Source organism: Tenrec ecaudatus, chromosome 9 (assembly GCF_050624435.1).
Source record: "Tenrec ecaudatus isolate mTenEca1 chromosome 9, mTenEca1.hap1, whole genome shotgun sequence".
NCBI classification, from domain to species: domain Eukaryota; kingdom Metazoa; phylum Chordata; class Mammalia; order Afrosoricida; family Tenrecidae; genus Tenrec; species Tenrec ecaudatus.
Window position 1 is genome coordinate 118,338,977 of NC_134538.1, and position 26,657 is coordinate 118,365,633.

At 39.0% G+C, this 26,657-nt stretch overlaps 1 protein-coding gene and 1 non-coding gene across 2 annotated transcripts in view; one reads left to right on the forward strand and one right to left on the reverse strand.

Moving 5' to 3' along the window:
* Positions 1-26,657, reverse strand: part of CD36 (CD36 molecule (CD36 blood group)) — a 52,220-nt gene that overhangs the window by 8,122 nt on the left and 17,441 nt on the right. Inside the window, exons 4-9 of the mRNA XM_075557649.1 lie at positions 18,916-19,076; positions 13,565-13,712; positions 12,952-13,131; positions 11,481-11,572; positions 4,449-4,495; positions 987-1,056 (exon numbers count right to left, since the gene is read on the reverse strand). Coding sequence (XP_075413764.1) covers positions 987-1,056; positions 4,449-4,495; positions 11,481-11,572; positions 12,952-13,131; positions 13,565-13,712; positions 18,916-19,076 — 698 coding nt within the window. The remainder of the gene's footprint in view (positions 1-986; positions 1,057-4,448; positions 4,496-11,480; positions 11,573-12,951; positions 13,132-13,564; positions 13,713-18,915; positions 19,077-26,657) is intronic.
* Positions 1,646-1,752, forward strand: LOC142457480 (U6 spliceosomal RNA). Its single transcript, XR_012786208.1, has one exon. It is a non-coding gene; the product is annotated as a U6 spliceosomal RNA (small nuclear RNA).

The window sequence follows — 26,657 nt, forward strand, 5'->3', positions numbered from 1 at the left end:
TATATCATTTGTATTTGGGGTTTAACTTCTTGGAAATAATTCGTATGAATTTTTGTCACATCATTTCCTGGATGACTAAATATGAACGTTTCTTAATCTGAAGCTTTTTTTCTGGGAGCAATTTATGCTTTTGAACTCCCTTGGAGTACTGATATGAAAGATATTTCTCAGAATTAATTTTCCTTATATATAATATTTAAATGAATATCTCCCAAACCCTTATTTTTGTCCAGCTCAAATGAAATAAAAATAAAGCTTCTTTCTTTCAAAATGTAGTCCTGAAAGGCCATTCAGTGACTTGAGTGTGTGCCCGTGTGTGCATACTGTAGATCTCACACATCTCCAGCATTTCACAACTGTCCACCCTGACCTAGGACTCGCAGGTCATCTTTCTCAGATCTTAGGTAACCCTACACAAAGTAGCACTAGTCTCTGCAGTTTTACAGATCAGGAGAATGGGAGCAGAGACACTAACTGCGTCCCCACAAATGCTCCCATCTTTGGGGAAATCACAGGACTCAAGTATACTGATGGGCTCCGGTGCTTGTGCGTGATTGATTTTATCCCATCAATTTGACACCCATCCTGTGGCAGTGACAGAGCATATTAGTTAATGTACTTCTGTAGCAGTTTCTGTAATAATTTTTAGAAAGAGTGTGTTGATCTTCTGGACTCGGTTGTTAATAAATATAGTACTATCTTAATGAAAGAAAAGAAAATTAGTTCTTGCTTTGGTAAACATGAAAAAGACAACCGATTTTCATTATGTATAATATCATACTACCGTTCTTCAAGGTTTAAAGTGGTAAGCGATGCTAGTAGGAATTCTATATGATATTTAATTTTTTAAATCCAGAGGAACTCTCTAAGTGATACTCTCCATTTCCAAATAACATCCAATGTGACCTATTTTCCATGTTGCTACTTAGGGGTGGGGGTGCGAATAATGCACCTGACTCACGGAAACGTACTGACGTCAGTTTTACCTGCAGATGTCAGAGGAAAAGAATTGCAACACTCTGGTCTTCTCAATAAAAGGAGGGAATGAGGCTGCATCTATTGAGAAATCAAATGAGTGATGTTATATCTCAAGTACACACTAGTTAATATGGAAATCTCTTGCGGCATGGTCCAAAGGAACCAGGATATAAGGCAAACCACACATGTAAATTTAAATATGTTGTTAGACATATTTTTTTAAAGTGAAACGTAAAGAAAAGATGTACTTTATTTAACCCAATATATCTAGTATACTATCATATCAATGCGCAATCAATGTGCAATAAAGTTAACCAAATAGTCAATTTTATCAAAATCTCAAAACCCAGCCTGTCTTTTTACGCATGTATATAAGACATTTTAGCCTGTTCTCGTCCCATTCCAAGTGTTCAAAACTTCATGTGACTAGTTGCTACCATATTGAACAACACAGCTATTTGCTCTGTACATTCAGGGTATTTGATTACACAGCAAAGTCATATTTTTATTCTTTAAAAAATGGTGAGATCACTCATGTGTGAAGTTGCACCTGTTTGTGTTTGGAAACCCGACTCTGCTTCAGAAGCAGAGTGACATTTTCTTAGCATTGGCTGTGCAGTGTTGGTAGCACTGGGAGCAGAGTCGTGTTTAAAGATATTTTATTTGGGTGCTTGCTCCGGCGGCACATGTACTAAAATTGGAACGATACAGAGAAGATTAGCATCGCCCCTGTGCAAGGATGACATGCAAATTCGTGAAGTGTTCCATATTTTTAAAATCGTGTCGTCATTAAAAGAATAAAACTTAAATAAAAGATATTTTATTTGGAACAAATCTGTACCTGTAGCAATACTTCATGGCTTATTGGCAAATTTGCACAATTTTAATTTTTAAATAAATTTGTATATGTCTCGATGGCTGGTGTGTATTGTTAAAACCTTTAAAGTTCTCTTACTTAGAATTTCCCGCTAGTGGTTTGAATCTCTCTCTCCATCAAATTAAAGAGGATATTTATTAAGTTTCTTGACATTCTGTTGTGACCTGATCTTATAGAACACATGAGCTGCATAAATAAGTCGACGGCGCTTCCTTTGCTCCTCAAACGCAGAAACCTCCCTCCAGTTTCCTGGGGAAGGCAGATGCCTTCTTTTCCTCTGGCAAGTACTCTGACCTCGTGACCTGGTTAGAGTTTTACCTTTAGTGCCTTTGTGATGGCTGCTTGAGCCTGGCACCCGACAGAATTGGAAATCAAACTCGACCTTAAATTTACAGTCTCCCTGACCGCATGGTGCAGTCTCCCTGACCGCATGGTGCAGTCTCCCTGACCGCATGGTGCCTGGGGTCTCAAGGTAGCAGTAGGAAAACACAGCCACTTCTCCTGAGAAAGGTGAGGCTTTCCAGGCTGATCAATGAGTTCTAGTCTCAGAACCCACCGAGGCAGTTCTGTCCCTTGATACAGGCTCACTGTGAATGGACTCAATGGTAGTGGGTTTCCATTTACTATATAGATCCCTTTCCTTTTGGAGCCTGACCTATAACAGCCATTTCAAAGTGTTAACAGTTATATAAAAATAGTACATTTAAAAATATTTAACATCATGAAAAATTATTGAGGATTTTATCCTAATTACATCCAGCAATTATGGTAGGTAGTCACCAGAGGTAGGTGATATTAGATATTAGGGTTTTGTTTTTGTTATTGTAAGTTTAGAAAGAAATGATGAGCAGGTTTAAAAAGATAAGGGAAAAAGCCTATTATCTCATAATTCAATTCTACCAAAAAATCTTGGAAGCCCTCTTATATATCAACATTTTATTTTTATGCTCTTTCAAAGTTTCTGATAGAGGAAACACCTATACACCACAATGAAAACACATTTGACTGACCATGTTTCAGTTTCATGAATCTGTTTTCTTTTATGTCCAAACTAAGACTTTCTCTCACAGAGAAATTATCACACCCATTCCTGGTAGAGTGGAGTATGGGCTTGCCTTCTAACGGCAAGGTCAGCAGTTCATGACCACTCCTCGCTCTACAGAAGAATGGTGAGACTTGCTGCTTGCGTAGAGACCTAGCCTAATACATTTTGTAGAGTCATTTATGAATTAGCATTGGCATGGTGGCAGTGAGGTATTCTTAGTTCTGTTTCATTTTAGCGTTTTACTTCTAGTTATCCAGGGAGAACTTTAATTTCATGCCTGGTGCTCAGGAGTTTTTACTTGTGTCATTGATTGATCTTATAACTACTCTTCTTAAAAATACTTCTCAATTTGGATAGCAGCATTTAATGGTGTTGGTTGTTGTTGTCAATGATGTTTTCTGAAAGACTTCTTCACTATTTAGGGGAAGTACAGTGTATGTCTCTGTATTTAAGGACTGAAATATAGTCTTACACAATTACGGTAGTTAGTATCATTGGGGCACTTCATGCTTTATTTGCAAAAGTGCTTTACTCAGAAAGGAATGTCTTCACCCATCCCCAGAGCTCAAAAATCCACCAAGGAGATGAAGCACATTGTTTGTTGTTGTTTCCCCCATATGATGGCTAATAAAATTAACTAACTGTGCAAAACTCAACCATGCCTTTGCAATAGACATATTTTCTATATTTTTACTTCCTTTTTCATCTATAACTTTCAGTTTCTATAGGGTTCTGCTTCACTAGTGTAAAAAACCATGCTACAGCTACTTAGTAGTTTGAACTTCCCCTCTAACTTTAACCACATCATTGAATTTGATTCCCTTGGCCTTTGGAATTCTTCCTACGTAAGCTAATAGGAATCTTTGTACTTTGCTGCTTCTTCAAGTGCAATAATGCACCTGATCCACCACAACCAGAACCCAGGGTGCTTACTTTTGTCTCCCCATGCTAATTCAGAATGTAACTTTTAAAATTATATTTTGCAATGTTCCTAGATATCTAACTTTTGTCTTGTTTTCTTTTCTGTTCTCTTACAAATATGACCATCTTTTCCAAAATAGTATACAGATGGCTGTGTCTTGTATCATCACAGACTCTACCTCCACTTTAAACCTACCTTCTACTTGTTTTTCTTTTCACAATGACCTTCTTCCACTACTCTTCCAGTTCTACGTTGTTAGATGTGCCGTGTTAACTAAGCAGTGAATGGTAACTGCCCGGGGACCTACAAACACAACCAAGCCCTTCCGTCTGCTGCTAGCCTGGGGCAGGGTGGTGGTTGTGGTTATTAAATAAAGTTTTTCAAAGCAAACATTTCCCTAGTAATACAATAAGATCAAATCTCTTGTTAATCTTCAGGAAGCCTGTCACATTAAACAGACATATATTAAGCCTATGCTGAGAGAAAAATCATAGCATGCTGTAGGGATTTGTGGACAAATAAGCACACCCTCAGCTTTGAGAACACTGTGAATGTGATGGGGGATTTGTGGTAGAGGATCAGGTGATTTCAATGGGATTTTTTTCCACAAAAAAGAATGTCCTTACCTGTCCCATTAATCATGTCACAATAACTTGGCCAATAGGAGAGATTCCTTAGGAAGCAAATAGAAAGACAAGTTAACAGAGCATTCTAATTTCAAGAGCATTTTTCTTTCTCACATTACATTTTTGTGTTGTCACTTAATACTTCTGCTAATATAATGAAGACTAGTTATGACAGTGGTAAGTTTGAGAAGTGTTCTCATTCATTGGGTCCACGTTTGTTTTAAGGTGTTGTCTTGTTGAAATGAATTAAGTGCCTGATCCCTCTAGGGGGATAGATTAGCAAAGGAAAACTGACTTAGAAAAAGAAGGTGGAATAAAAACAGTTTTGAAGAAGAGAATGGAGAAACACTGCTATGAAACCTAAATACCTACTTAGGGCATTCTGTTTTTCTCTGCAGTGGGAGAAAGGAATCATTTGGTAGTAATTGAGACTGAGCACTAAACTGGAGGCAAGTATTTGTTAAACTGGTAAACTAATGCAAGTTCGGCATAGAAGAGTGAAGTGGAGTGGAAAGAAGAAAGAAACTCAAGCAGAAACTTAGATGAATAGAGATAAGAAACATTTTGATAAACAATTTATACTTTAGCTCTTTTGTGAACTAGCGTTAAAGCAGAGCAGGGGTCATTAATTTATGCTCTGGTGTTCTAATCAGCCAAAAAAATGCACAAAGCAATAAAAATGTTTTTCATAACACTATCCCGGTAGTTTCTGCACTTTTTGTGACATCAAAGAAGTTTTGTTTTGTTTTGTTTTCTACTCTTCACATCCAGTTCCATGTCCACTTAACGTGCTGGTGTGCTGCTGCCTTTTTAGAATACAAGAAGATGTTAATCACGATTTGTCTTGCTGTGGTCACTTTATTAAAGTTTTAATAATCCCAAACTAATATGAAATTCTTATAATTAGTAGCTTCCAGTTACTCTTCTCAAAACCGCTCTATAATATGTTAACAGAGAAAAATGGCCACTGTTTTTAATAAATAAACATAGCATGAGTTCCACCAGAAAAAGCATGAAGAAGTGCCCCCACTGACCCCCAAATTGTTCCTGAAAATAAACAAATAGAAATATGGATCCTTCAGAAGAAAAGATTTTTATACGTTTCACTGTTAAAAAATATGGTTTTTAGATAAGCATTTATTACTTTGTTCTTTTTCAGAAAATAACTACTCTTAAGTGTGGTGAAGAAATCAAATGGTGCACTACTACCATAAAGAATTATGACTGGATTGGGTCTCCTCTCAAGTACTCCCTCAATGCAAAAATACTTTGTTCTATTAAACTGGTATTCCATGATGCTCACCTTCCCGACACAATCACTGAAGACAAAGCAGGTGAATAAGCAAATGTGGCGAACAAATCTTATGGTGCCTGGCTATCGAAAAATAGAACGTCTGGGGTCTTAAAGGCTTGAAGGTAAACAAGCCTATCTCAGAAGCAACAAAGCCCACGTGGAAGAAGCACACCCGCCTGCGTGATCTTGAGGTGCTGAAGGGATCAGTTATCAAGCATCAAAGAACAAAAAAATCATATCATTGTGTGCTCACCCCTCTGATATGATCACTGAAGGCAAATGGGTGCATAAGCAAATGTGGCGAAGAAATCTTATGGTGCCTGGCTATCGAAAGATAGAACGTCTGGGGTCTTAAAGGCTTGAAGGTAAACACGCCTATCTCAGAAGCAACAAAGCCCATGTGGAAGAAGCACACCAGCCCGCGCGATCAAGAAGTGCTGAAGGGATCAGGTATCAGGCATTATAGAACAAAAAATCATATCATTGTGAATGAGGGGGAGTGCAGAGTGGAGACCCAAAGCCCATCTGTAGGCAATTGGATCCCCTTACTGAAGGGTTGCAGGGAGGAGACAAGCTAGTCAGGTGCAGTGTAGCAATGATGAAACATTCAACTTTTCTCTAGTCCCCCCCCCCAACTGTCATGACCCCAATTCTACCCTACAAATCTGGCTAGACCAGAGGATGTAAACTGGTACAGATAGGAACTGGAAATCCAGGGAATCCAGGGCAGATGATCCCTTCAGGACCAGTGGTGAGAGTGGTGATAGCAGGAGGCTGGAGGGTGAGTGGTGTGGAAAAGGGGAACCGATTGCAGGGATCTGCATATAACTTCCTCCCTGAGGGATGGACAACAGAAAAGTGGATGAAGGGAGATGTTGGACAGTGCAAGATTTGACAAAATAATGATTTATAAATTATCAAAGGTTCATGAGGGATAGGGGAGTGGGGAGGGAGGGGGAAAATGAAGAGCTGATGCCAGGTGTGTAAGTAGAGAACAAATGTTTTGAGAATGATGAGGGAAATGAATGTACAAATGTGCTTTACACAATTTATGTATGTATGGATTGTGATAAGAATTGTATGAGCCCCTAATAACATGATAAAAAAAGAATTGTGTCTGGGTCTCTAAAATTTATCTAAGATAACAAGCAGCCATGTCAGTGAGGTGTCAGCTAAGTTCGTGTGAAGAAAGCACACCAACCTGGGTGATCCAAGGATTGTAAAATATAAAATTCAAGATCAGTGGAGGGAATTGTATTAGAGTTTAAACTTTGAGCACTCCGTTGGCAAAAGACTACGATCCCAGTGAAAGCCCAAAACCCATGTGCGGAGTCAGCCTCATAATTAAGCCCACGGTGTAATCCTTTGGACTCTTGAGGACAATGGGGAATGGATTAACCTCACATGGAGTACATCAGAAAGTGATTCCATGCGGACATTCAGAACAAAACACAAACAACAACAACAAAACCCATTCTCCCTGCCAACAAGTAGATCCTGACTCACAGTCCCTGCAGGGCAGGCTGAACTGTCACACTTTATAGGCGTAGAAGCCCTCATCTTTCTCCCATGGAGCAGCTGATGGTTTTGAACGACCGACCTTGTGGTTAGTAGCCTAATTTGTAACCACCTCACCTTGTCATTTGTTTTACTTTGACCCAATTTTATTGTTACTATTTTTATTATTTTCTGCTTTCTGTTGGATTTAAGTTTTTCAGTGTTTTCTTTTGTTACTGTTGTTTAGGAGGGTGGGTCCTAAGATTTTCTCTATATGAAATTCAGGATAGGTAAATATATAGAGACAATAACTAGAATAATTATTTCTTAGGGTTATGGTCTGAGATGTCGGTGTGTGTGTGGAGGGTGATATGTGGAGTTAATAATAATGACTATAAAAATGAATAAAATATTTTAAAAAATAAAATAAATAAAACATGCTTATTGACTATAAGGAAAAGAAAAGATGTCATTCCTCACTGTGGTTCTTTCCATTTGATATATATGCTAATTTAAGTGTTGTCCGGGAACGGAAAAAGAATGGAAAGGCTGCCAATATGAAGATAGTTTCTTCTTTTACCACTTCAAAGGAGTCATGAGCTTAATTTTTAAGCTTTGACACAAGTTTTAGAACCGTATTAAGTAACCATTACATGTTTACACTGACACATATTATAAAAGGGTGAATTATTATGTGGCAGTTACATAATCTGGAGTCAATTTGAGGATTCAGAATGAAGGAGTGGAGTCTAGCCTGTCAATCATGTAGTAGTTTGATGACCTCATTTGGAGACACTGAGGAGGTAAATAGCTTGCTGGAGGCAGGATGCATGCTCACTCCCTGTGATACATCCCTGTGGAAAAGACACATGGAGAGAGGCTGATGGAGACAGACCTCTGGAGTTGGAGAAGCCATGTGGCGATCCCTGTCAGCACTGAGATGCTTACAATGCTACTGGATCCATAAGACTTCCCACCACTGGTCTGTGTTCTTCCTGCATTTGGCATCATTGCATGTGTTTCATGAGTCTGAGGAGGACTTTATAGACTGGTATTGGACATATGGGCTAATATCAGATTTATGGACTTGATCTGGACTGGGCTGGGATGTTTTCTTAATGTACAATTTACTCCTTATATAAAGTTCTTTCTTATACACATATGAATGTCTCTGGATGTGTTTCTCTAATCATCCCAGATGAACACATATTAATATAAAAATATTTAATTGTAGTTTGACAAGGACAAAGTCATGGGAATATTTACTTAGATTCATTGAACTTCATTTTTAGGAACTCATTCAGGCCACGGTACTGGAATTCACTTTTTTTTCCCCATGTGCTTAAATTTTAAAAGTAAATAAAGTCCAGTAAAGTATGTTTGTCACATAATGCTGTGCAATTAGCTGATGTATTGATTTGCTTAATGTTCTTCAGTGACGAAAGCCGGTGTTCTCAGTGAGCAGGTGCTAGATGGGAATGGGGGCCTTGCATTTCTTATTGTAAGAGAACTCACACCTAAAGAGTAAAGCAAACTCTAAGGAGGGATTGATATTTCACAGGTCCACAGGGATGCGTATAGGCTGCTTGTCATGAAGAACTGTTAACACAAGAGACAATGGGGATGTCTAGGAGATGGAGCCACAGCAGGGCAGTTGCATCCGTTGGTGCCTGTATCTTAAAAGAAGACCACTCCCCTGGGAGGCTGGCCCCAGCACCATAAATTAAGTGGATTCCTGCCCCTCCCCCGAAGGGAGTTTGTTCCAGAGGACGACATTGACTCTGCAGCTCCGGGAGATGAACATATCTGATCGGAGCACATGGGAGCAGATGAAGGGACAGGAGGAGAGAGTGGAACACAGCCTGGCCCACCGGGCCGTGATGATGATATTCCTGAGTAGAGCAGCCAGTCCACAGAGAGAACAACATGGCTGGCCCTACTATGAGAAATGATGCCAATCAGTGACTAAGGGTGATACAGGGGACTGCACCGGAGACACAGGGTGGGAATTGCGCCTGACCTGATCCCGCCTCACCGAGGCAAATCACTGGGGGAGTGCAGCGGAACAGCAGGGGAATGGAGTGGCAAGGTCCCCAGGGAATGCTGAAAGTGGACTTTGGGGCCAGGGCGTGGTGCCCCAACAGACTGGACTGGAAAACGCTCCTAAGGGCCAGCAAATGATCCCTGAACTAACTACAAGCTTTTCTCTTGTGAACTGTTTTGTTTTGTTCTTTGTCAGTGGTTTGTTTTTGTTGTTTTGTTGTCTGGTTGTATACTGTTGCTTTGTTTTCCTTTGTCTAGTTTTCGTGCATGTTAGTGACTCCACAGGTCTGTCTGAATAGGACAGGCTGGATGAACTATCTGGAGGAAAAACAACGGGACTGAGTTCTGGGGGGACTTGGGGTGGGGGGGTGGGGGGGTAAGGAAGTGGTGTTAACAAACACAGGGACAAGGGAAAAACATGGGACCCCAAATGGTAGAGAGGGGGGAGTGGCAGGCCTGGTGGGAAATGATCAAGGGTAAGGTTGCTTAGAGAAGAGGTATACTCTAGCCCAGGTGGCGACGAAGCATGGTAGTAGGGCAGGAGGAAAGTCAAGGTAGATGGAGGAAAGAGCTAGGAGTCAAAGGGCATTTATGGAGGTCTAGACAAAGACATGTACATGCAAATATATATAGGAGGATGGGGAAATAGATCTATGTGTCTATATTTATAGGTTAAGTATTAAGGTGGCGGAAGGACCTTGGGCCTCTACTCAAACACTCGCTCAATGCATGAATACCTTCTTTTATTAAATTGGAACTCTATGATGCTCACTCTCCCGACACAACAGCTGGAGCCAAAGAGGGTGAACAAGTAAATGTGGTGAAGAAAGCTGATGGTGCCCGGCTATCAAAAGAGATAGTGACTGGGGTCTTAAAGGCTTGAAGATAAACAAGCGGCCATCTAGCTCAGAAGCAACAAAGCCCACATGGAAGAACACACCAGCTTGTGTGATCGAGTGGTCCCGAAGGGATCAGTTACCAGGCATCAAAGAACAAAAAATCATATCATTGACTGCACACCTCCATGATAGGATCGCTGAAGACAAATGGGTGCATAAGCAGATATGGTGAAGAAAGCTGATGGTGCCCGGCTACCAAAAGAGATAGTGTCTGGGGTCCTAAAGGCTTGAAGGTGAACAAGCGGCCATCTAGCTCAGAAGCAAAAAAGCCCACATGGAAGAAGCACACCAGCCAGTGCGATCACGAGGTGCCAAGGGACCAGGTATAAGGCATCATGCAAAAAAAAAAAAAAAAGATGTAAGTGTGTGTATGTATGTGTATATGTGTGTATATGTATATATGTATATGTATATATGTATATATATATACTATATTAAATGAAGGGGGAAGTGCAGAGTGGAGACCCAAGGCCCAAGTGTCGGCCAATGGAGATCCCCTCATAGAGGGGTTTAGGAGAAGAGATGGGTTAATTAGGGTGCGAGGTAGTATCGATGAGGAACACAGCTTTCCCCCAGATCCTGGATGCTTCCTCCCCCCAACTACCATGATCCGAATTCTACCTTGCAGGGCTGGATAGGGCAGAGGCTGTACACTGGTACATATGAGGGCTGGAGGTACAGGGAATCCAGGGTAGATGATACCTTCAGGACCAAGGGTGTGAGGGACAATGCTGGGAGAGTGGAGGGTGAGTGGGTTGGAAAGGGGGAACTGATTACAAGGATCCACATGTGACCTCTTCCCTGGGAGAGGGACAGCAGAGAAGGGGGGGAAGGGAGACTCCGGATAGGGCAAGATAGGACAAAATAATGATGTATAAATTATCAAGGGCACATGAGGGAGGGGGGAGAGGGGAGGGAGGGAAAATAAAAAGAGGACCTGATGCAAGGGGCTTAAGTGGAGAGCAAATGCTTTGAAAATGATTGGGGCAGGGAATGTATGGATGTGCTTTATACAATTGATGTATGTATATGTATGGATTGTGATAAGAGTTGTATGAGTCCCTAATAAAATGTTAAAAAAGAAAAGAGGAGAAAAAATGATTAGGGCAAAGACTGTACAGATGTGCTTTATACAATTGATGTATGTATATGTATGAACTGTGATAAGAATTGTATGAGCCCCAATAAATTGTTAAAAAAAAAAGAAAATATGAAAAAAAAAAGAAGACCACTCCCGTCTTAGCGTCGTACCCCAGCAACTAACACACAGACACAAATGCAATTTTCCAGGATACTTACTTTTTACCTTTGTAAGTGTCAATGATGGCAACTTTGCTTATGTTATCTCTTCCATTGTAAACTTTAAAAACGCCATCTGCAGTATTATTGTACTGAAAAAATAAGAACAATAAAAATTATTCCTAGAACAAGTGATAGTTTCCAAGTCATAAAATGTGCAACTCACTTTCACATTCTTTATACATGTGCAATTTGAAACATAACACACAATTAAGGTTTTAATATATTTGGTCTTTATAAAATTTAATGTTATAATATAAGGGGGACCTAGAATTAAAGAGCATGAAGCTAAGACAAATGAAGGCAATGAAAACTGGAAGCTGACATGGTCAAACCCTAAAACTCTTAGTCATACTTAAGCCAGTGAGGGATTCTTGATGACTACCTCTATTCTTATTGAATAAAATCTATGGGATTGATGACTTCTAGAAACCATTCTAGTTTAAATTAGATCATCTTTAATGAGTGAATACTAAAATGAAAGAGATGAGGTGTGCAAAGTTAACAAAATTAGATAAGAGAGAAAAACAGTGAATGAGTAACTTTGAACAATAATGATGAGAACTGAATCCCTATGATCTCCTACAGAGATGACACATTTGTATCTAATTGACACGGAGTCTTGCAAACACAGGCGAAAACAACAGTAAACAGGGGCACATAAGTAATACCATAAAACCAACAACGAGGAACGCTTTGCCATCAAGTCGACTCCGTCTCAGAGCGACCCTGCAGGCCGGGGCCGAGCTGCCCCGTGCGTTTCCCAGAGCGCGCGCTTTCTGGGAGGAGGAAACCTCCTCTTTCTCCCAACTGATGTTGCTGGTCGAGCCAAATGAAGTCAGAATCAGAATTCCAGCTTAATAGTTAGCTTATACACTTTTTAATCTGGAAAATTAAGAAACAACTAAATAAACCAAGGCCTCGCATTTCCTTACTCCCCAGGACCCCATTTCCTGGCGGTTGTAAACTACATACAGTTTTTATTAAAATGCTCCAGGTACATAGGGAGGGAAGGCTGTGTTACACATCTGGTTGAGCTGTGAATGTTTAGAATAACTTTATTATTTAAAAAATGAAATAATTATAATATAACTAGAGAAACGACTATAGGATGAACACATTTGAATCTATTAAGAGTTGTTAGTCAATATGATTTTATAGGAAGGGCATCGAAACAAAAAGTACCTTAAAAGCTAATTTTAGACAAATTTCATATTTATAGAATGCACTACAGAACATACTTAAATGTGAGGTTATTAATTTAAAGATTAATTTTTAAAATCATATAAGTAATTGTTCTCAACAAGAAAGGTGAAAACCATGTGATTTCAAGATTTATTTTTTAATTAGAAAATATAACTCCTGATAAGCAAAGTGTTAACACACTAAATTCAAATACTATATTTTACTTATGCCACCGTTACTATCTAATTGACGCATAACATCACTACAATTTATATTTTTTACTTACAGGATAAAATACACCTACTGTAGTAGAAATAGGATACGGAACCAAACTCAAGAACGGGTCCGTGTAACCCCACAAGAACTCTTTCACAGTTCTGGTTTGGAACATGGAAGATTTTGACCTTTTAATAAGTCCATTGAGGATCCCCTGAACAAATGAATTTGGATACAGGTGAGGTGCAGCCTAAAAAAAGAGAGAAATCACCGTTTAACACTCAAATATGATTTCAGATTTTACCAAATAAATAGACTCAATTCTAGAATTTAGTTTAATAAAGAATTTTTTGTCAGTGCATCATTTAAATGACTTCCAAATCTGAGGGGACTAAAACTGTAATTGCCCTAATCCATAGATGATAACAGTTTTCTACTTAAAATCAGCCAAATGATGACAAACTGCGTTCAGTCTCTCCATTCTTTTTATAATTTTTGTGAGCTTTTAATTTGGTTGATGATTAAATTATTTTGTTCTCTTTCGACATGATCACATCCATTAATTATAATATAATAACTCATCTTATTAAAATGGCAAAATAAACAAAACCTGTAGTTCTAGGGATGATCTGCCCTTCCGGGTGTCAGGGCATTTTAAAACAGACACTCATTCGTGTACTCACTGCGACAGCCAGGTTGAGAACTGTGACATTATCGTTCTCAGGCCCCACTGAGAGGGACCGTTCAAAGATGGCTCCATTCGGCTGCACAAAAGAGACCGTGTGGGTTTGGGGGTCCTGAGTGATATTATCCTTGGGTAGGTAGCGCACTCTGGAAAACAGACCCGAATGCAAAATTTGTAAAATGATCTCATGTGGTTACTAAGTTTCAAAAGTATGCATTCCTTCCATAAATATTTTGGTATATAGCACAAGCAACTCACTATGTTAAAAATGGGGTAAATGATAAATGAGCCAAGGCTTTGTGCCTCTACTAAGTTATTCAGTGGAGGCCTTTAACTCGCAGACAGGACGTTGGAACTGTTGCCGAGAAGGCATGGGTGTTGTGCTTAGAGTTTACATAGAATCCGTGGATAAGCATAGAATTGATAAAATTCCAGACTTGGTGTGGTCATGATAGGAGTGAGAGTGCAGACAATGTAGATGCCACTTAAGTGAGTGACAGCAATTGATTTAGATGCAAAAGACAAGAAGTCCAAGAGCATGCCATATGATGAGAAGTACAAGTTCTCGCATTGGTGGATCACACAGTGAGACAGGGGAAAGCCACTGAGCGGAGCAGGATCTGAGACCTAAAGGACTTGCATTCCTTAACTTGTGGCTTAGATTTTATTCTGAGGTGTCTGAGACAATTGAGAGGTTTAAGAATAAATATATATATATGTGTTTTTTATTAATTTTACTGGTAGCTCTTATCACAATCCATCCATCCTTCCATTGTGTCAAACACATTTGTACATATATTGCCATCATCTTTTTCAAAACATTTTCTTTCTACTTGAGTCTTGGTATCAGCTCATTTGTCTCCGCTCAGCCCCCTCCCTCCCTCATAAATCCTTGATCATTTATAAATTATTTTTTTCATGTCTTTCACTGGCTGATGTCTCCATTCACCCACCTTTTTGTTGTCCATCCCTCTGAAAGGGGGTTATATGTAGATCATATTGTGTAGATTGCCCCTTTCTGTGTAGATTTCCCCTTCCTCCCCCTTTTTTCCTCCACCTTCCCCTCCCCTCCTGGTATTACTACCCTCATAATTGGTCCTGAGGGGTTTGTCTGTCCTGGATTCCCTGTGTTGTGAGCTCTTATCTGTTCCAGTATACATGCTCTGGTCTAGCTCAATTTGTAAAGTAGAATTGATAGTGGTGTGGAGGAAGCATTAAACGACTAGAGGAAAGTTGTATGTCTCATCGGTACTTTACTGCACCCTGACTGACTCACCGCTTCCTGTGACCCTTCTGTGAGGGGGTGTCCAATTGTCTACAAATGGGCTTTGTGTCTCCATTCTACTTTCCCCCTCATTCACATCGATATGATCTGTTCTGGGTCTTTAGATGCCTGATACCTGATCCCATCTACCTCTCAAGATCACACAGGCTGGTGTGCTTCTTCCATGTGGGCTTTGTTGCTTCTCAGCTAGATGGCCGCTTGCTTATCTTCAAGCTTTTAAGATCCCAGAGGCTTTCTCATTTGATAGCTGGGCACCATATGCTTTCTTCACCATATTAGCTTATGCAATCATTTTGCCTTCACTGATCATGTTGAGAAGGTGAGCATCACCAACTACCGGGTTATTGGAACAAAGTGTTCTTGCATTGAGGGACTACTTGAGTACAGACTCAATGCCTGTTTGCTAGCTTAATACATAACATATAAATATATGTACATAGATCTATTTCCCCATCATCACATATAAATATATTTAAATATGTACATGCTTGTATTTAGATCTCTATAAATGTCTGTTGCCTCCTAGTTTTTCCCTCTATTTCCTTTTATTTTCCTCTTGTTCCACCATCATGATCGACCTTTATTTAGGTTTCAGTAGCTCTTCCTAGCTAAATTGCACTTGATCAAGCCCCATCAGGCATCCTTCGCCCTCTTCCCCATTGATGATTTTAGATCATTTGTTGTTCCCTTGGGTTTGTTGGCATCCCGCCACCTTTCCCCCACCTCCTCCTCTCCTGTGTCTCCCTTTTCTCCTCAGGGTTGTTTATCCCACCTATGCTTTCTAGATAGACATGCAAAATCAATAATAATCATGAAAACAAAAGAAAACAACACAGAAAACAAGAACAAAATAAAACAACACAAAAAAGAAAATCCCATTAATAGTCCCAGGTCTGTTTGTTAACCTTTATGCATGTTTTCTGGTTGAGTCTGATTGGGTGCTGCCTCCTGGCCCCTAAGTCTAATTTTGGTGTTCTTTGAGGACACCGCAGATACAGTGAGGGAACTGTGCCTGATCTGACCCCACGACACTCGGTGAAACACTAAGTGTGTGCAACAGAGCAGCAAGGGGAGCAAAGCAGTGATGGAGGAAAATATTTAAGAGCACAATTTATTTAGAAAGAACACATAAATATTAGATAGTCTGTGAAGCACTGGTTTTCTCAGCTTTTAAAAGATGTGTGGTGAGAGTTAAAGCTAGTTAGTGGAATATAACTTTGTTTTCAGAATTTCAGGTCTACTTTTTTTTCTCCATTGCTAAGTGGGTCTAACATCTCTATGCTGCAAGATACCAATCAGAGTGTAGGAATCTGGCAAAGTCTGATTGCAAGGAATTCAACTGGCAAGAATAATCATCAAGAGTACGTTACACAGCATTGAACTATCAAATATTTGAATGTCTAAAGCATGAAGTGAATTGATAAGTAGGAATAAAAACTGGAAAGTAGGACTAAATTGGAAAAAAAATCCTACATTTTACTCACCTGCATATTACTCAAATGGCATTTGACCCTCCTTTCCTGCCTTACTGCAGCCCTGGCTGCCTGGTGGCCATGCACTAGGCTCCTATCTGCAAGATCAATAGCTCGGAACTAGCACCCACTCCGCGAGAGTGGTGTCGGCTGTCGGCCCCTGTGGGAGTGAACGTTTCTACACTCCCAGGGGCCAGTTCAACTCTGTCCTGCAGGGTCACCAGGAGGGGTGTCGACTTGAGGCAGTGATTTTCTTTTCAAAATAAAGGTGTAAGTGTCTGCAGCGTAAAAATTATGAGCGTTTTTCTATCTCCAAATATATCTGTTACATACTGAACAAAACCTCACTGTCAAGACGTAGATTCCTACTCCTAGTGTGAATAAATAAATGTTTAATGAATGGCTCCCATTCTTAAATAAAAAAAGTTAAGAATCCCATCTCAGTTAGAGAGATATTTTAATTTTATTACAGTTAAGGTAAACATTTTTATGATTTCTTTTCTCTGGAATCCTATAGAAATACAAAAACATAAAAATTTCCCTGAAACAGCACTAATTTCATTAAATGAATTGCTGGGGGGGAGGGGAGGAACTTGTTCTAAAATAACTGAATTTTAAAATATTATATGTCATTAGCATTTCAAACCAGGGTACTTTAATTTCCAAGAACATTTATAAATGTTTGTAATATATACAAGAGTAAAATAATGGTTTCAAATTTGAAAGCTTGCTAAAATTGCACTTACAACACAACGCCAGTAGATGGCCATCACTAAGAGAAACACTTTAAAACAGGCCTCTTAACCCAATCTCCCTGTCAAGGTGTGATTCTGACTCATAGAGAAAGGGAGAACTGCATCTCTAGGTATCTGAGACTGTAACCCTTCATGACAGTGGGAAGCCTCATATTTCTCCTGTGGAGTATCTGTGGGCTTCGAACTGCAGGCCTTGCAGTTACCAGCCCAGCGAACCACGCTATGCCGCCAGGGTTCCGTGACCCGAGCGCAAGTTTTAAAAAGACAACATAATACTTAAACTTTTTTTAAACAGAAAAATATTAAATAAAGGTTTGGGAAAAGGTTACATAGGATCAGGGAAGGAATTTGCCCTAGATTTTGCCTAAGATTGCTTTGATTTTATTAGTGCCTAAAGCAATTTAACATTTTGATGTGTGTTCAAAAGGAGGATATTCTGAAGTAAACTCTTCGTAGAGATGAAGTAGTTTGGGAATTTTAACTGAGACAATTGCATGCTTTGACTCAAATTATTACTTTGTCAATCAAAGATTGTGCTCAAGTGCCAAATAAGGCTCTGATTCTGTTTGGGTTCGGAGGGAAATCATCCTTAAATTTCTCAATTCACTTGAATTTACGGTTTAATTAATGGGGATGCACTTTAAACTCAATACCTGGACGATGCTCAGCTTCTTAACCTTTCTTCTAAAAGGTAACCAGTTGTCTGTTTTCCCTTTGTTTAAACTAGCTAGTTAAGGATAAAGGCTACATTTTGGTTACATCATGAGACAAAATCTTTGGGGGATTAGAAATCCCTTTAACAATTGTTACTAAGGAGGATGTAACCTAACCTAACAAAAACTAACCTAACAAAATCTGAAGCTTATGAACGTTAGCTCTAAATTCAACTCTTTTTCTCAACCCACCTTCCTTTAATTGCCTTTTTAAGGAAATCAAATATATCCATGCTCCACTCCCTTCTGTTTTCCCCTTAGAAAGGTATGCATAAAGGCTCTCAGAATATAAATTATACTCACCACTATCAATCTTGTGTATGAAAGTAGTTTGTCCTATGCGAATACTAGGTCCAACAGTGACAATTTCCCTGTCTCACAATGCTCTTAAAAGGGGAATATATAAACTCGTAAACAAACAGCACATGATGCGTCCTAAACTAGAACATCTGTTCTCTTTTCTTCCACTTACTCACTTGTCTCAGCTGATGATTTTTAAACATAAGCTGTTTTAAACTGTACTCAGTCTGTCATGAATCTTACAATGGTGGAGGTACAGATTATAGCTCTGATGTTCTTTTGGACCAAATCATTCACATAGGATTTGCCAATGCCTTAACAAACATAACACCATGAAAAATTTAAATATATATATATATATATATATATATATATATATATATATATATATATTTACCTAGGTACAATTTTTATGCAACATTGAAGACCCAGCCATCTTTAGCACAGTCATGGGGAGGTGGCAGTGCGTGCCAGGAGGGACACAAGGCATTATTTCTTACGTGTAGGACAGGTATTTGATGCTGCTAAATTTTAAATAAAATCCATATTCCTTTCTTTTTAAATTATATTTTCATATTCCTTTTCTAGACAGTATCCATTGTTAATGAACATTTGGATAAATGAAATATCCTTTTAGTTTTGTTCATATATAAATAGATTCATATATCCCATGCTATTAAGTTATTCAATACCTCTTCCAATTATCTAATGCATAGTATGGGCAATATCATTATAAGTCCCTACAATGGAATGGCAACTAGCAAATGAAGGCATTTGCAGAGAGAGATACACATGCTCAAGGGAAGACTGCCATTTACACTCACCTGTATGTGTAAGGCCCCCTTTGCTTAACCTTGATACTGCTGCTGTTAACTACAACTTCCTCTGGGTTTTGCACATCAAAGATCCAAAACTGTCTGTAGACTTCAGTGCCTGTTTTCACCCAGTTTTCGAAAGCAATTGTACCTTCTTCAAGGACGGCTTCCTATAAAAAATTAGATAGGTTTGGATTATTTATTGTAATAAGTATAGGCACGTCTAAGTGTCTGTGGAAACCTTTGGTTAACCAACAGAAAAGGCCCTTGCTCAAGTACACTGAAACCTTACCACATGCTTGTGACAGAAGTGTTTTCAACAAGTCATTGTAGCAACGCACCTAGTTAATCTATTACAAAGAGAATCCGTGCACAGTTCTGCAGAGGGGCCTGTTGATTGTAAGGCAAACAATTGGCAACCTTTAGAGTGACACTGGCAGGATTGCAACAGTTGGTAAAAGCATTTAAGAAGTAAATTCTATTAAAGTTGTTCCAAAATGCTCTTATCTGGTTGAACATTACCTTCTCCTCATTTCCTAAGTGAGTTGGATTGATGAAACAGAGAGACAGACAGAAGCTTGGAAGCTTGTTTCCCCTCTTCTTTTAAGGTTGGCTAATTTAGGGATGTTGGTTTACATTTATAAATTAAACATGGAAATTCTTCTCAGTGAAAATTAAAATGTTGAGAACTTCCAATGAACTTTTTGAAGAATATGGTTCCTATATCTCTCAATTCACTTGCAGAAAATCAATAGTACATGGGTTTTAAAAAATTACATCTTAATACTGTCACCATGGGTTTTATGTTTAAGAAAAAACAAACTGAAGACAAGACACGGAATGTTGTTCAATAATCTCTTTTTGGAAGCCATTCAAAATCACAGATGACCCTTGTACTGAAGACGGATTAAAATTAAATATAGACCAATGGCAGAGTAAGAAAACTAGTTCTTAGTTTCAGGAGCTATGAAACACGGTGAAAGCCCTATAATTTTTCAGGGTCAATTTCCTTATCCAAGATATGAAAGAGTGACCCTACAAGATTTCTCAGTTTCTCTTCTCTAGTTAATTATCAGAAGTAGGAGTCTATGGCACTTCAGTAACTCGTGCAAACAAAGGTGATTGACTACCAGGCAGAATTTCCAATGAAGCACCGTGGGAAGAATGCCCAAACGGAGAGCTCCAGCTTGTCTTAGCACACAAGAAGGAAGAGGAAGAACCCCATTCACAGAAGTTGACCCAAAGAGACCCATAGCTACACAAACAATCCAACTGTTTCCATCACCTGGAAGCACCAATTCATAGAATGAAGGGGCAGGAAAAAACACTGCATATGATCCCACTTCTTAGTATGGCTTCGGAGAAACCAAGTGACTGGCCCAAAGGGAACCCCAGAAAAGAGTAGCAGAATCATGGCCTTAGGCTAGGCTACTTTCACAATATAATAATACTGATTTTTTTTCTGGACACCATTTTTTACCTGCTGTCCTTTGTTGGCAAAGGTCAAATTTCGTTTGTATCTTCAGGCTATTCTGTCTATTGCTTAATGCAGAGTGGAAGGAACTTCCTTCTAGAAGAACTCCGTGTCAAGTTGAGAGCAATCATGCATGCTGTGCTACCACAATGCATTTACACCTGGTACACTGGAGTTGTTAAAGCGATGCTAAAACTCTTTTCCTTTCTGACAACCAATTGTCTTCAAAATTCCTATTTGCTCTCCAAATGCTTTTTCCACATTAACAAGTCAGATATTAAGCCAGAATTCCACTGAAATAATTAAGATATTGTGGTTATTTTCTCAATGTAAAGCATCATCTCTTTTGAGGAGGCTGCTGCAGCTGAGAAGCGGTGATGGATTGTTTAAAGAAGGAAGCCTTGAAGCAGGTGCCCTCGCACCGTCTCCGTGAGGAGAGTCTCTGGCCCTCCCTTAGCAGGTACCTCTCAGGGGCGCAGTCTTTAAAACAGCTCTATGAAAAGATCTCAAGAACATCTTAGGAAGTTGTTTTCTCCATGTACAATATCGCCCTCGGCCCCTTTTTATAAGGGTTGAAGCTAAAAACGGTGTTAATTGATCCTTTAAGAATGGAAAACATACATTTTCACTACTGCTAGGTTTGACTCCATTGCTGTAGCAACTAGATCAGTTGATCTTTTTGAAGGTTTTCCTCTGACCTCTACCAAATATGATGTTGTGCTCAAGGACTGGTTCCTCCTGTTAACAGAGCTGGAGTATGCAAGACAAACCCCCCACCCTCCCCTCTAAGGACCATTCCAGCTGTCCGTCTTCGGAGACAACTTTGTTTGCTCTTTTATCAGTTATGGACCAAGCTATAATTCAAACACACCAATTCATCTGTGGTCTTCCCTATTCACTCTGTCGATTTCACAGGTGTGTGAGTTGCTTGGAAATACCATGGCTTTGGGCCAGGAGGACCTAGGTCCTTAGGATGACCTGCTTGCTCTTCAGCACTCTCAAGAGATCTGTGGTACATGATTTGTCCAAGGCAGCATAGCTTTTGATTTCTTCACTGCTGAATCCAGGAACGTTGATGTGGACCTGAGAAGGAAATCCCTGGCCGCTATAATATTGTCTCTGTTCGTGATGCGTACTGGTCCAGCGGTGAGAATTTCTGCCTTCTTTACATTGACTTGCAGCCCGTACTAAAAGCCGTGGTCTTTGATTTTCATCATCAAATGTTTCCGTCAATTCAGCCATGTTTTTAGCCAGCAAAGCTGTGCTCCCTGTCTACAGAGGATTGTTGATAAACAGTCTGAATCCGGATGGCATGTTCCTTTTCATACAGGCTGGGTTATCAGATAATTTGATGAGATTGTGTAAATATGTTGAAAGGACACTCCCTTATTCACCCCTTGTCTTACGTGAAATGATGCAGTATGTCCTTTTTCTGTTTGAATAGTTGTCTCTTAGTCTATGAGCCAGTCCCAGAGGATCTAATTAAGTCTTCCAGAATTCCCAGTCTTCAAGATGTTATCTGTAGTTTATTATGATCCACAGTCAAATACCTTTACATAGTCAATGAAACAGACACAAGTAAACATATTTCTGTTATTCTTTCAGCCATGATTCATCTGATGCCAGCAATCCTCTCTTCAGGGCCATGTTCTCTTGTGACTTCAGCTTGTATTTCTGGCAGCACTTGGCCTATGTATGGCTGAGGCTTTTCTTCAGTTATCATCAGCAATATTTTCCTTTCAAGTTATATTAATTTTATCAATGATTATTGAATTTTGTTGTGCAAACTTTCTTTGGAATAGGCACAAATATGGATCCCTTCCAGTCAGTTTGCCAGGTAGCTGCAGTCCCAACTTCTTGGCTAATAAGTACTACTGAGTACTTCCAGTACTGGATCCATTCATTGGAATATTTCACCTGTTGTTTTACCACTTCCTGGATCCCTTTTTCACTAATGCGTTCAGTGCAGCTTTGTTCAATACAAATGGCTTTGTTCAAATGATAGCCTTTGAAATGATGGACACAGACAAGTAAATTTTGGTTCCATGATCCCATGTATTCCATGCATCTTCTTTTGAGGTTTCCTGCATTATTCAATAATTTGCTCATGAAATCCTTCCCAATTTCCTGGAGGCTTGATTTTTCCTATCCTTTCACCTTGAGGGATGTCAAGCCCTTTCTTCCTTTTGAACTTTCTAACTCCAGGCTGATTTTTAATGATCTTTCAATTTCTTGATCCTAAATCAGATGTGCTGTCATTAGTGTTCAAGGTGTCTGACCAGTCTTTGAAGTATTCTCTAAGTCTAGTGGATTATAATCAAGGTCAAATATTGTATCTCCAAGACTAGGTTTAATTTTGTTGCACTCTAAGCTGAGCATCTGGTGAGCTGCTCTGTGGTCTGCCCCTGGCTTGCTTTGGAATGACCATGTGGAGCTTCTCAGTGACCTCTCAGAGACAAACTCTATTTGATTCACCGACATGCCACGGGGTGAGGTCCATGTATACAGTCACCTTTGATGTTGTCCAAAAAACAATTTTATGCAATGACGAAGTTGTTGATCTTGTAAAATTGTATCACATGATCCCCAGTTTAGTTTCCTTATACAGGCATCCCGCCCCACCCACTAGTGATCCTTCTTCTTTGTTTCCAGCTTTTGAATCCAACCAGTAATAATTATTAATGCAGTTTGATTGTATATTTCACTAAATTCACATTGAAGAAGTTGGTAGAATTCTTCACTTATTCCTGGCTTTAGTGTTTGGTGCATAAATTTGAATAATAGTTTTATTAATTGGACTTCCTTATAGATATATAGTTATTATCTTTGTTGAAATATAACAATATTGAAATGAATATATCAAAGTGAAATTGTGTAAGATTCGTGACCATTCCATTCCATTTTGTTTCTCAGAGGTAAACATGGCTCTTAGAGGACATATAGTCATATTTAATGTTACCTATGATTTATTAGCTGGTATGGAAAAGAAAGTTAGGTCTAATATTGCTTCCATGGTGTCATGATTTGCTGAGGGCCAGACAGAAAAATGTTGTAAACAAATTAGGAATGCAATTTGGCTGAGCAAATACCACACTACTGGAAAAGATGAGGCCCTTCCCGTAAAGATTCTCGGCCTCTGAAGCTCCAGGGATCAGTCTCTCTCTCCTCCGTAGGGGAGCTGTGAGCCAGAGTTGACTCAACAGCAGTGGCTCTGGAGGCCTTGGTAACTACACCATTACATGGACCAACAAGTGTTATGTCGACCCCTTCATGCCATGATGAATACATCACAAGTTTGTCCCGTTTTAAAAAGTGAAAGAGATTTTATGTTCTTTGCCAATTTTCTTGATTTTAAATCAGATTTGGACAATCTTGCCTGTTTTATAAAACTTTCACTAGATTTGAAGTATAAATCTGATCCATGTAGACAGAGAGAAAGTGTGTAAACAGTATGTGGTCCTGACTACACAACCCTAGCAGCAGTGAGAAGCTCAAACCGTCCAGTTGGATTGAAAACCATTGACCTTAAACATTTTTAAATCTATGTTAATTTGATGGTGTATTGGTTACACATTAGTTAAGATCTACATGGTTTGAAACCACCAGCAACTTTGTGGGAGAAAGAGTGGGCTTTCTATTCCTATACACAACTGTAGTCTCAGAAACCCACAAGAGTTCACCTTGAGCCAGTATTGACTCAATGGCACTGAGTTTAACTTGAAAGTAGATTTTTGGGTACAATATGCAAATTTGCTTCTATATAATCATGCGTTCACTTATTATTGCTGCATGAAAACATTATTTATCTACATGATTGGAAACATCAGTGTAGATGTGGGCACCACATGTGGCCATTTCTGAAGCACACTGTAAATGGTGAGAGACAGCATTGTGCGCAGCACATTTTAGTTTGTGAGCTCCCCCGGCCCTGCCTCCTTCCTGAGCAAGTTTAGTGGCTCTTCCCGGAAAGCATACGGTGACATGATTGACAAGAAAACCAGAGCTCTAAGTTGGAATTCCAATTCTGCTATTTGATAACCATTTGTACTTGGAATGATTATTTGATTTCATTCTACCTCAGTTTACTCAACTGTACCAATATAAAAGTAATAGCATTAGGTGGGAGCTAAGACTTCAATTAAAAAACTAGCTTTCTGGAAAGTCAAAAAAGTGTTGAATGTTAGCAATTTTATATGGTTTAATCAATACATTTAATCTCAGAGGTTGTCATGAGATTGATAAATATGAACACTTAGAACAGAAAACAAATGTTACACACTATTCTGATGCAAATACTAAATTCTTTAAAGAGAGAATTCTGTTTGATTCACAGAATTTACTGTCCAGAATTCTGTTTCCTCCCCAGAATTCTGTTTGATTCACAGAATTTACTGTCAAACCATACTCTTACTGTGCTCTGTGACGCATTTTTCTGCTCTCTAGTTCTTTTTATACTGATTGTCTTCCCTGTAAATAAGCTTCCTGTAAACATGGGAACACAGACTCCTGACAATATCCTGAAACCTCCCGCTACTCTTTCCTTCCCCTCACCACAGTGTGCTTTTAATTTGTTCCACACAGAACCGTTTTGCCAGGTTCAAACATGTTCTCGGGTGACACGTTCTTAGTGACAATGAGAGAGAGAATGTCCTAGTACATTAGCAATGGCTGTTCTGAGAGGCTTTTTGTCTCAGATTATCAAATCATCAATTAAAAGCCAGAATAAAAATTAATAAAACCATTCGGACCTGTAAGCTTTATTATGTGTCTGCCACCCAGTACCCACTACAAAAATACAAATTATTTTTCATGTCTAGAAGTAACCTAAGTATATTATTTAAAGTCAGATTGTCAGTTTGAAAGTCTAGTCATTTGAATAAAATTATGATTTCAATTTAGTTTTATTCTTATCTGAAAACACTTCTTATAAGCTACAACTGTACAATTGCTTTGTTAGAATATGAGAAGGAGCAGTTGGTATACTGTAATATTGAAGATATATTATCACATATAATGTATATATTATATAGAATGGTGTATACTAAGCATAGATAATGTATAATAAATTATTAATATATGATATATTAATGGAAAGGAAAGAAATTATTATTTCCTTTTTGGTATCTCTTGTTAACTTCCTAGGAATATTCAACTAAAATTTGTTTAAATTGGCCTATTATTCACTAAACTTTTTTATTGAAGTAATGCCAACTATATCACATAATAAATAGTACTTTTTAATTATAGCAGAACATTGACCTTTAACAAAATTTTTATAAATTAGTGACACTTTCCAATTTGTGGTCTACCTAACACGTTATCATAAACCTTCAATCTCTGCACAAATCTTTTAGGTAAGACTTGTGTTAAGAAAGAGTTTGCCATAGGATATGACTTTTGACAATAAACAGCAAAACGAATATGTTAGCAATACACTTTCTGGGCCTCCATCAACCATCATGTGAGAAATACACTATCTGATCTATTTTAGATCACTCCAAGGGATAGTATGAGTGTCCCAGTTTAGAACTAAGAAGTGCCACAGGCTTCTGACTCTCATTGAAAAAACCTTCATCCGCTTGAGAACATTTCATTCTCTCATCCCTTTGAGTGCTGCTCTCTTGTTAACGTCTAAGAAGTTACTCTTTCGTTTTCAGGTTTTTTTTCCTACAAAACCATTCCCTTTCTGCCCGTGCTATTGTCTTCCTCTCACCTGCTTCCCTTTTCTCCCCACTTTCAAACCCTCTGGGAAGGAATCTACCATCCAGTTTTCTGTCAACCTCTGGAGCAAGGATCACTTCTATTTGCGCCCTGACCTTTGAAGCACAAATTGGTGTTCTTATCAAACTACTTATAAAACATCTTTGCCTTTCAATCTTGTAAGGCAAACGTTTCTCTCGGTACAATAACTGTGTGTTTTATAATGTTTCTTTGTTTGTTTTAACTCCTGCCTCCTCATTCTGTAGTTCTTCTTGGAAAACTGCCATTATGCTGCCTGTCTCATTGCTTACTGTATGATGCTTGATTTCTTGATTTCACTACACTATATTCATCAGCATTACACCTCGTTACAGAATTTGCAAAAGATCGTTTTGTGAGCAGGTCTTCCATTTGCCTTGTTTGTGGCCATGTGCCCCATACAGTTTTTCTAGCTTCTCTGTCTTTACTTTCCTCGGTTTCCTACTCTTTCTATTGGAGAAGCACAACCCTGTGCCTGCCTTCGGGTGGCCTGACTTCAGAAATGGACTCGTTTTCCTACCTGCCACGTGAATTGGCA